The sequence below is a fragment of the Rana temporaria genome, chromosome 5 (assembly GCF_905171775.1).
Source record: "Rana temporaria chromosome 5, aRanTem1.1, whole genome shotgun sequence".
NCBI classification, from domain to species: domain Eukaryota; kingdom Metazoa; phylum Chordata; class Amphibia; order Anura; family Ranidae; genus Rana; species Rana temporaria.
In genome coordinates, this window is record NC_053493.1 from 392,660,980 (window position 1) to 392,673,234 (window position 12,255).

General features: G+C 47.6%; 1 protein-coding gene across 1 annotated transcript in view; it reads right to left on the reverse strand.

Moving 5' to 3' along the window:
• Positions 1 to 12,255, reverse strand: part of TATDN1 (TatD DNase domain containing 1) — a 39,604-nt gene that overhangs the window by 17,416 nt on the left and 9,933 nt on the right. Inside the window, exons 3-7 of the mRNA XM_040354939.1 lie at positions 11,575 to 11,624; positions 7,150 to 7,213; positions 6,049 to 6,192; positions 4,869 to 4,911; positions 1,833 to 1,918 (exon numbers count right to left, since the gene is read on the reverse strand). Coding sequence (XP_040210873.1) covers positions 1,833 to 1,918; positions 4,869 to 4,911; positions 6,049 to 6,192; positions 7,150 to 7,213; positions 11,575 to 11,624 — 387 coding nt within the window. The remainder of the gene's footprint in view (positions 1 to 1,832; positions 1,919 to 4,868; positions 4,912 to 6,048; positions 6,193 to 7,149; positions 7,214 to 11,574; positions 11,625 to 12,255) is intronic.

The following is a 12,255-nucleotide window of genomic DNA, read 5'->3' on the forward strand; positions in this document are numbered from 1 at the left end:
GTACCCAAATGAATTTTTTATAATTTTGTTCACACAAATAGAGCTTTCTTTTGGTGGTATTTATTCACAAATTTGTTTTTTTTATATTTTTCGTGATATAAGCAAATTAATTAGCGGAAATTTGGAAAAAAAAAACAATATTTTCCTCTTTCTATTTTAAAAGAAATCCAATAAAATCAAATGGTGTCATAAATTTAGGCCAAAATGTATTCTGAAACATGTCTTTGGTAAAAAAAAAATCCTGTTAAGTGTATAATAATTGTTTTGAAAGTGATAAAGTGCGGCGCTCAAAATGATATTAGTCATGTGCTCAAAAATTATAATATATGTTAAATATATTAAATAAATATGTATGATTATGATCTTTGTGTAAACTAAACAAAATTAGTGAACCAATGAAGTGATTGAATGTACACACAGGCCCCGGATTCACGTACAGCGGCGTATCTTTGAGCGGGGGTAACGTATCCTATTTACGTTACGCCTCCGCAACTTAGACGGGCAAGTGTAGTATTCTCACTTGCTCCGTAAGTTGCGGCGGCGTTGCGTAAATAGGCCGGTGTAAGCCCGCCTAATTCAAATGTGGAAGATGTGGGTGTGTGTTATGTAAATGTTATGTGACCCCATGTAAATGACGCTTTTTACGAACGGCGCATGCGCCATCCGTGGACATATCCCAGTGTGCATTGCTCCAAAGTACGCCGCAAGGACGTATTGGTTTTGACGTGAACGTAAATTACGTCCAGCCCCATTCACGGACGACTTACGCAAATGACTTAAAATTTTCAAAATTCGACGCGGGAACGACGTCCATACTTAACATTGGTACGCCGCATGTACGCCTCATATAGCAGGGGTAACTTTACGCCGGGAAAAGCCTAACGTAAACAGCGTATCTGTACTGCGTCGGCCGGGCGTACGTTCGTGAATTCGCGTATCTAGCTGATTTACATATTTCTATGCGTAAATCAGCGTACACGCCCCTAGCGGCCAGCGTAAATATGCAGTTAAGATCCGACAGCGTAAGAGACTTACGCCGGTCGGATCTAATACAAATCTATGCGTAACTGATTCTAAGAATCAGGCGCATAGATACGACGGCTCAGACTCAGAGATACGACGGCGTATCTGGAGATACGCCGTCCTATCTCCTTTGAGAATCTGGGCCACAATACATAATAAGTGACAATGAAAACACAATCAAAACAAAACAATAATAATAATTGTTTTGTGTGATGACGGACATATGTATGCAGATGATCATGTACAGATGTGTGCAGATGATCATTGGGACATATGATTTTACTGTTACATATGTTTTGGGGACACCATTTTGGGGACTTTGTGTACTTACATTGTGTTGGGACATGTGTGGGGACACTAGGCCGGTGATCAGTGTGTAAAAAACAGCTCATACTCACTGATCACCAGCCGGCTGCAGAGATCAACACTCCTCTCCTCACTGACAACTTCCGTGTGAGGAGAGCCGATCGCCTAGCAACCGGCTCTCTATTTACATCACATGACGGCTGTGATTGGACACAGCTGTCATGTGATCAGGAGGGCCAATCACAGAGCCCTCCTTCCGATTAGAGATTTGCTTTGTCCGGGTCCGCGCATCGGCATATTGGGATTACGCCGATGCGCAGGCATGTGCGCGCAATCCCTCTCCTTCTGAGGGACGTTCCTGAAGTTTAAAAACTATAATAAAATAAAGACAAAAACACTTGTGGAAACAACACCAGCATATTGCATATTGCTAGGGTAGAACAGACATAGTGATGGGAATGTGCCACTTTAATATATATTTGTTTTATAACTATGACACTCACCTAAAAATTCTTTGTGTGAGTTCCGACAGTGCAGGAACATGGGCAGTTTGGAGTGCTCGGCCAGATGAAACTGCTTCTCAAAATACCTTTGCAAAGAGAAAATTCCAAATTGACTCCATTGGGGACACAATATAAACAATTGCAGACCTTGGGCATACGGCTTATGCCTTGAAAACCTTGTCAAACAACCCTGGGCATACACTGTGGGCTCTGGCCCTCTCCCCCACCACCACTCCCCGGCTCTCACCACGACAGCTGAGGTCTCTCCAGAAAATATCTGTGCCTGCACAGACCTACCAACAAACCCTGCAGATTCGAGCAGTGGGAATATGCATTGATAGTGACGGTACGATTAACCACTTCAGCCCCGGAAGAATTTACCCCCTTCCTGACCAGAGCACTTTTTGCGATTCGGCACTGCGTCGCTTTAACTGACAATTGCGTGATTGTGCGACGTTGCACCCAAATACAATTGACGTCCTTTTTTTCCCACAAATAGAGCTTTCTTTTGGTGGTATTTGATCATTTCTGGGGTTATTTTTTGCACTATAAACAAAAAAACGAGCGACAATTTTTTTTAAAAAGCATTTTTTTTAACTTTTTGCTATAATAGATATCCCCCAAAATATATATATAAAAAAAAAAACTCTGTTTATGCCGATATGTATTCTTCTACATATTTTTGGTCAAAAAAAAATTTCAATAAGCGTTTATTGATTGGTTTGCGCAAAAGTTATAACATCTACAAAACAGGGGATAGATTTATGGCATTTTTTTTATTGGTAATGGCGGCGATCTGCGATTTTATGGCAGACACATCGGACACCTTTGACACTTTTTTGGGACCAATGTCATTTATACAGCGATCAATGCTATAAAAATGCACCGATTACTGTGTAAATGACACTGGCAGGGAAGGGGTTAAACACTAGGGGGCACTGAAGGGGATAAGTGTGTCCTAGGAAGTGATTCTAACTGTGAGGGGGATAGGCTACCGCTGACATGACAGTGACACGACAGTGATCACTACTCCCGATGACAGGGAGCAGTAGATCCCTGTCATGTCACTAGGCAGTAAGGATGAGCTCCAGCGTGTTCGCATAGAACACGTGCAGAGCCCGCCAGGAAGTCTGCACGGCGCTGCGCTAATCACAGCCGGGGAGACATTTCCCGATGCTCGGCTGCAGAGATCGGGAAATGTCTCCCTGGCTGTGATTAGCGCAGCGCCGTGCAGACTTCCTGGCGGGCTCTGCACGTGTACCATGCGAACACGCTGGAGCTCATCCTTACTAGGCAGAACAGGGAAATGCCTTGTTTACACAGGCATCTTCCTGTTCTGCAGCTCCATGACACAATCGCGGTGTGCGTGCGCCCACAATGCCGCGATTTAAAGGGGACGTACCTGTACGCCCATTTGCCCAGCTGAGCCATTGTGCCGACGTATGTCGTTGTGCGCTGGTCGGCATGTGGTTAAAGTGCACATGTGCCCAGACTATGTACATTAAACTACTTCCAAAATACTCATCAAGCAGTAAATGGCCTTAAAAATAAAACCACCCCTCCGTCGGCCTCTTAGGACCTGTGTCAGTCTGTTTTTTTATGTCCGTAAGGCCATTTCCCTGAAGTGGAAGTCTAAGGAGGCCCCTAGCTTACAATTTTGGAAAATCCAGGTAAATAAGATAATGACCCCTTTATAAAACAAAACAACTTATGAATCTCATGGGTGTTCTCGAAAGTTCAACAAGGTATGGGACTTATGGCTTGATTCTCCAACCAAGGCCACATAGTATAGTTATTTGGTGATTGCATCCTCTAGCTATGATTTCAGGACAAAGGTGATCTGAGAAATCTCAGTGGTTTTCTGGGGGAAATAAATGTGATATATTCATTAATGTTTGTAATGTGCTGCACCATGGGTATTGGGAATAATGCAGAGGCCCTTCCATATTTCTTAAAGTGGTGTTCCACCCATTTAAAAGTCTACAAAAAGTGTAGCTGCTGACTTTTATTAATCAGACACTCACTTGTCTTATGGTCCAGCAATGTGGGTGCAGGAAGCCCCGTTCCTCTCCCCCTCCTCTCCGCAGTGCCGGCATTCTAACTATGGGCGCCCGGCTGTGGCTTCATGCACGCTGTGAATGGCGGGGCAAACTTCTGGGACCCGTGACGTATTCCAGAAGATTGCAGGGAGGAAGAAGAGGCGATCTTCCTTCCGGTGCCATAACGCCAGGGGAGGAGGCGGGAGCTGGGTGCCTATAAAAACAGGGTACCTGCTTCCCCCCCCCCGCCAAAAAATTAAATGCCAAATGTGGCATGTCAGGGGGATGACACGATCGATGACGCCGCCACAGTGAAGAACGGGGAAGCCATGTTTACACACGGCTCTCCCCGTTCTTCAGCTCCAGGGACCGATCGCGGGACTCCAGCGGCGATCGGGTCCCGGAGCTTCAGACCGGGTCGCGGGAGCGTGCTGCAGGCGCGCGCCCGCGACCCACGGCTGGGTACTAGTACAGGACGTACCTGTACGTACATGTGCCCAGCCGTGCCATTCTGCCGACGTATATGTGCAGGAGGCGGTCCTTAAGTGGTTAATGTACGACTATTTCTTATTGCAATGGCAAATGCCGATGTTGTATTTGTAAACATTTTTGAATAAAAATCATTGGAAACGAAGAAGTGGAAAATTCAGGGATCTTTTGATACCAAGCCAAGGTCAGGTAAACCAAGAAAGATTGCAAGAAAGATGGCATGTCAGCACAAGGCTGATCATTGAAGGAGAGCAGGCTGAGTTCCCAGCACAGCCAGAAATAGGAAAGCAGAGGGACTAACAGGATCACAAGGGATGTCACACAAAGGAAGCAATACAAAGGGAACGGGATACTCTCTCATACATGGTACAATGGGCACATATCAGGAATATGAAATGTTGGGGTAACATTCTTCAAGTTAATGGACATGTGTCGGGTTGTGAACATGCCCTTACGGCTGCAAGTCATGGACATTCTTTTGGAATAGGATTATTAAAATGTCTCTTACTTTAGTTGGGTTTCCTTTGGACAGAATTCCAGCCTGTCAAAATCTGGAAAAGAAAAAAAAAATGTTATACAAAACAATTCTGAAAAATTAGCAGCTACTGACTTTAAAGATAAAAGTGTAACCATCCTTTAAGAGGAGCCTGTTGGAAGGGCCCGGTCAAGCCTATGTCGGTGTGACTGTGCAATTCAATTGCATGTAGGCACATTCTATTACAACACATACCAAGAAGTTACATTGCATTGCAGTGTGCATATGTTGGCTGGTGCATTTGAGGTGCCATTAAGAATGAATGGCCTCACAGTGTACCTGCTGGAACATGGCGCGTTTCCATGTGTTGTGTGCGATATCGCATCGCATAAGTGTGAACGGGTCCTAAATATGGGAGCCACCACTGAAAGGACAGAGGTCACCTGAAGTTATTGCTGGCCTGTCCATGGTTTTTGTTGTGCCCTTGCAGAAAAACTGACGTCTCTGCACCATGGTGTGAACGAGGCCTAACTCTTGAAACCAGAGCCAGTGTCAAATTTACCCCAATGTGGATTTTGGAAAGTGCTGTCATCCTTTATAACCCTATGGTACAGCACAGTACGGGAATCAAAAGAGAATGTGCATCACTTTACACACTATTTGGCAGGCTCTCATAGACCATATTAGCATCAAATGTAACCGTTTGGTTGAAGCTCCTCTTCAGAGCCGGTTCACACTGGGGCGACTTGGGATCTGACTTGAAGTCGCCTCAAGTCGCGCTGTCGAGAAAAACAATGCAAGTGAATGGGAGCGGTGTTAATATACACGACTCGAGTCGCTCCGACTTCAAAAGAAGTTCCTGTACTACTTCAATCCGACTTGTAGGCGATTTGTACCCATTGATTTCAATGGAAGTCGCCTCCAATTCTGATCCAAGTCTGATCACTGTCTTAACTGAAGCGACTTTCCAGGAAGATAACATACATTTCTCAGGCAAACCTCTCCCTCCCCCTCCCTCCCCTAGAGCCGATTGTTGTTTGATTGGCCACTGCAAAGTCTCCTGTCCTGGAGACGACTTCAAGTCGTGCTGTAAATCCCCCCAGATCGCCCTGTGGTTCATGCTCAAGTCGTGTCGGAGTCACCTCTAAAAGTCGCCCTGGAAGTCGTGTCGCCCTAGTGTGAACGGACTCTTAGGCACCGTGTTGTGACTTACCCAGACCACACTCTCCGACGGCTACAACTTTTTCCCTGTTGTCCTCTATCAGTTTCTGCAGGCTGGATAAATACCCATCAGGATCTCCACCCTCAAACTCTCCGCACCTGGTGGGGTGGCAGCCAACCGTACTGTAAAATCGATCTGACAAGATCACATGGTTAGAGACCGCCTCACTGCATTAAAAAGTGTATGTAAACTCAAAAAAAATTTTTTTCATTATAGGTTTCACATCATGCTTTACTGTATACAGTGGATTATAATATATACAATCTATATATATATATATATCACACACACATACACACATATATATATTACAACTGCGCGATTAATCGTTAGGAATTGAGATTGCAATTCTTTCCCCCTCGCGATCTTAACAATGCATTTTCCTGATTCTATGCTGAAGTCGACAGCTGTAACAAAAAAAAAAAAAAAAGCAGGCAGTCTGCCAAGTTTCACAACATTCCTCTGCCCACTGAACTAACTATAGACTTTGTAACACTGTGGGCCAGATTCACAGAAGAGATACGATATCTCTGATACGCCGTCGTATCTATGCGGCTGATTCATAGACGCAGAGCGGCCGGAGCGCTGAGTCGATCCAGCTTCCCTGCGATTTCATGGCTGACAAGTGAGATTTGTCCCGTAGTAAATCCACCCCACTGTCTCTTTCCTCGGACACTTGACATTCTGAGATACACATTCTTAGTTATCTTTCATTGACTTCTAACAGATAGGGATGGAAAGATTGGTTGTTTTTAGCCCTAAAAAATAAAACTAATGCAGCTACCACATCTAAGGACTGGTAAGCTGCAATATATTACATTTTTGTTCTTGGGTTTAATTATCTTTTAAATGTCTGACCTGAGTTCAGACAGAGCAGCCATTTATGGGGCATTACAGCCTGACAGGGCTAGAATACGGGTACATAATCAGAAATCTCTGCAAGATGAGGCTCTGCTAATATAATAACTGAAAGTGCACATTCAGATTACTGCAAATGCCCCTTTGTGATTGGTTCTTCTTTGTAACTTTACCATACTATCACTGATCGTATGCACAGTGTAAGTCTATATGAGAAATAATAAGGAACGATACCATTGGTCTGGGCAAGTTCGATTGCTTCTTTACTCTCCTGCAGGTTTCCTCCAGTAATCATAAACTGAAAAATAGAAGATGAAAAGTGTCAAAAAGAAATAAAAACACACACACCCAACATGCACCAATTGGTGATGTCACACAGGGGAGATGCCACCAGGTGACATCGGCAGGTGGCTCTGCTCATTACCTATTTAAAGTAGATGTAAATGCATTAAGATAAAAAGCCTTCTGTGTGCAGCAGCCCCCCTAGTACTTACCTGAGCCCCATCTCTACCCAGCAATGTTCACAAGTGCCTCTCCCTCGTAATTGGCTAAAACACAGCAGCGGTGCCATTGGCTCCCGGTGCTGTCAAAGTCAGTCAATCAGGAGAGAGGGAGGCGGGGCCGAAACTGGGGCTCCATGTCTGAATGGGCACACAGAGCTGTGGCTCGGCTCGGGTGCACCCATAGCAAGCTGCTTGCTGTGGGGGCACTCGACAGGCGGGAGGGACCAGGAGCACCGACGAGGCAACCGAGAACAGGAGGATCCAGGCTGCTCTGTGCAAAACCATTACACAGGGCAAGTAAGTATAACATGTTTATTATTTAAAAAATAAATAAAAACCAAGACTTTAGTATCACTTTAGGAACTGTCAAACAGCGGAGCAGGCATTCAGCGGGCAGTGCGTTTTTTTTCAGGTCCGGAGGTGGCAGCGAGCATCATGATTGACAATGTTTTTTTGTATTTTTTAATAAAGGAATTGTCAAAAACTGCCTCCTGTCTATTTTTTTTACACTTTTTTGGGGGGAGGGGGCCAGCAATTGGGGCCCTCGTGTTAAAGGGGGCTTCCAGATTCCGATAAGCCCCCTGCCCCACAACCACAGCCTCGGATTGTAGGGGAAGATGTGGACAAAATGCTTTGGGGTGGGTGTTGGGCAGAGCCTCCCATGTCAAGGGCATGTGGTCTGGTATAGTTCTGGAGGGCATGCTCAGATAAGGGTCTAGTATTTATTTTGAGTGGGGCCTGGTATGAATGGGGGGGGGGGGGGGGACGCTGTTTTTATTCATTTTTTTTGTATTGCTGGCAGTGGCGTGCAGCCGCGGTTAGTCAGTTTAAGTGTCTTATTTTTTACTTTACAAATGTTTTGCTGCAGCAGGTTCTATACATGGTATAGATGTGCCACTTTACAGGAAGACTAAGGGGACCCCCCAGGCACTATATTTAAAGGAATTTTTCATTTTTGTTTCACTTTAAGCATCATTAAAATCACTGCTCCTTTAAAAACAATCTCATCATAAACTGGTGGCAGTGGTGGGGTTGGAGACTTCCCTCATCACATACTGGTGACAGTGGCAGGATTGGAGATTGCCCTCGTCACATACATAAAAAATGTGATCTCCTTCCAAAAGCGGTCATTGGAAATAAGGAGTCGCATGAGTATACTCTATGGCAGCAGTGGGGTTGGAGACTGCCCTCATCACATACTGATGGCAGTGGCAGAACTGGAGACTGCCCTCATCACATATTGATAGCAGGAGTGGAGTTGGAGACTGCCCTCATCACATACTGGTGGCAGCGGTGGGGTTGGAGACTGCCCTCATCACATACTGGTGGCAGTGGTGGGGTTGGAGACTGCCCTCATCATATACTGGTGGCAGCGCTGAAGTCTGCCCTCATAACATTATTGGTGGCAGCGGTGGGGTTGGAGACAGCCACCGTTACATATAGGCGGCAGTGGTGGGGTTGGAGACTGCCCTCATCACATACTGGTGGCAGCAGTGGGGTTGGAGACTGCCCTCATCACATACTGGTGGCAGCGATGGGGTTGGAGACTGCCCTCATCACATACTGGTGGCAGCGGTGGGGTTGGAGACTGCCCTCATCACATACTGGGGGCAGCGGTGGGGTTGGAGACTGCCCTCATCACATACTGGTGGCAGTGGTGGGGTTGGAGACTGCCCTCATCACATACTGGTGGCAGTGGTGGGGTTGGAGACTGCCCTCATCACATATTGATAGCAGCAGTGGAGTTGGAGACTGCATTCATCACATACTGGTGGCAGCGATGGGGTTGGAGACTGCCCTCATCACATACTGGTGGCAGTAGTGGGGTTGGAGACTGCCCTCATCACATATTGATAGCAGCAGTGGGGTTGGAGACTGCCCTCATCACATACTGGTGGCAGCGATGGGGTTGGAGACTGCCCTCATCACATACTGGTGGCAGCGGTGGGGTTGGAGACTGCCCTCATCACATACTGGTGGCAGCAATGGGGTTGGAGACTGCCCTCATCACATACTGGGGGCAGCGGTGGGGTTGGAGACTGCCCTCATCACATACTGGTGGCAGCGGTGGGGTTGGAGACTGCCCTCATCACATACTGGTGGCAGTGGTGGGGTTGGAGACTGCCCCCATCACATATTGATAGCAGCAGTGGAGTTGGAGACTGCCCCCATCACATATTGATAGCAGCAGTGGAGTTGGAGACTGCCTTCATCACATACTGGTGGCAGCGATGGGGTTGGAGACTGCCCTCATCACATACTGGTGGCAGTGGTGGGGTTGGAGACTGCCCTCATCACATATTGATAGCAGCAGTGGGGTTGGAGACTGCCCTCATCACATACTGGTGGCAGCGATGGGGTTGGAGACTGCCCTCATCACATACTGGTGGCAGTGGTGGGGTTGGAGACTGCCCTCATCACATACTGGTGGCAGCGATGGGGTTGGAGACTGCCCTCATCACATACTGGGGGCAGCGGTGGGGTTGGAGACTGCCCTCATCACATACTGGTGGCAGTGGTGGGGTTGGAGACTGCCCTCATCACATACTGGTGGCAGCGGTGGGGTTGGAGACTGCCCTCATCACATACTGGTGGCAGTGGTAGGGTTGGAGACTGCCCTCATCATATACTGGTGGCAGCGCTGAAGTCTGCCCTCATAACATTATTGGTGGCAGCGGTGGGGTTGGAGACAGCCACCGTTACATATAGGCGGCAGTGGTGGGGTTGGAGACTGCCCTCATCACATACTGGTGGCAGCAGTGGGGTTGGAGACAGCCACCGTTACATATAGGCGGCAGTGGTGGGGTTGGAGACTGCCCTCATCACATACTGGTGGCAGCAGTGGGGTTGGAGACTGCCTTCATCACATACTGGTGGCAGCGGTGGGGTTGGAGACTGCCCTCATCACATACAGCGGTGGGGTTGGAGAGTGCAACCCTCACATATTGGCGGCAGAGGTGGGGTTGGAGACTGCCCTCATCACATACTGGTGGCAGTGGTGGGGTTGGAGACTGCCATCATCACATACTGGTGACAGCAGTGGGGTTGGAGACTGCCCTCATCACATTCAGCGGTGGGGTTGGAGACTGCAACCCTCACATATTGGCGGAAGAGGTGGGGTTGGAGACTGCCCTCATCACATACTGGTGGCAGTGGTGGGGTTGGAGACTGCCCTCATCACATACTGGTGGCAGTGGTGGGGTTGGAGACTGTCCTCATCACATACTGGTGGCAGCGGTAGGGCTGGAGACTGCCCTCATCACATACAGCGGTGGGGTTGGAGACTGCAACCCTCACACATTGGCGGCAGAGGTGGGGTTGGAGTCTGCCCTCATCACATACTGGTGGCAGTGGTGGGGTTGGAGACTGCCCTCATCACATACTGGTGGCAGTGGTGGGGTTGGAGACTGCCCTCATCACATACTGGTGGCAGTGGTGGGGTTGGAGACTGTCCTCATCACATACTGGTGGCAGCGGTAGGGCTGGAGACTGCCCTCATCACATACAGCGGTGGGGTTGGAGACTGCCCTCATCACATACTGGTGGCAGTGGTGGGGTTGGAGACTGCCCTCATCACATACTGGTGGCAGTGGTGGGGTTGGAGACTGCCCTCATCACATACTGCGGTGGGGTTGGAGACTGCAACCCTCACATATTGGCGGAAGAGGTGGGGTTGGAAACTGCCCTCATAACATACTGGCGGAAGAGGTGGGGTTGGAGACTGCCCTCATCACATACTGGCGGCAGCAGCGGGGTTGGAGACTGCCCTCATCACATACTGGCGGCAGCAGTGGGCTTGGGAACTGCCACGTCACATATTCATGAAAGTGGTGGGATCAGAGACTGCCACCACCATACAGAGCACTGGAGAAGGAGGCCAGGAAGTAACAATTTCATACAGGTTCATATTTTACAAATTAGGACAACAGGCCTTTACCATTTATAAGAAGCCAGAGAATGTTTCAGCTCACCAGATCTTACCTAATATTAAAGTATATTTTGGCTGGACCTTTAAACACACATTAGGATGCAAAACAGCGATGTACAAGGACAGGTTCATGCAAAAAAAGAGTTTTCTGAGGTCAGATTGCTCTTTTATTCCTCCAGCCACCACCTTATCTATGGTAATGTAATCAGGAAAGAGAGAATATCTTACCTTCTGCACTCCAACCTTCACGGCTCGTTCAATGATGTCGGCAAAGTCATCTGTCACATTAATATAAACATATAATTAGATAATAATCAAACTTGCACTCTGAGGGCCAGATTCTCGTACATCCGCACAATTTTGTGCGGGCGTAACGTATCTGATTTACGTTACGCTTCCGCAACTTAGACAGGCAAGTGTTGTATTCTCAAAGCACTTGCTCCGTAAGTTGCGGCGGTGTAGCGTAAATCGTCCGGCGCAAGCCCGCCTAATTCAAATTTGGATCAGGGGGGGCGTGTTTTATGTAAATCTACTGTGACCCGACGTGATTGACGTTTTTCCCCGAACGGCGCATGCGCCGTCCGTGGAATTTCCCAGTGTGCATTGCTCCAAAGTACGCCGGAAGGACGTCATTGGTTTAGACGTGAACGTAAATGACGTCCATCCCCATTCACGGACGACTTACGCAAACGACGTAACTTTTTCAAATTTCGCCGCAGGAACGACGGCCATACTTAACATTGGTACGCCGCACTTATGCCTCATATAGCAGGGGCAACTATACGCCGAGAAAAGCCTAACGTAAACGTCGTAACTTTACTGCGTCGGTCGGGCGTACGTTCGTGAATTCGCGTATCTAGCTGATTTACATATTTCGACGCGTAAATCAGCTTACACGCCCCTAGCGGT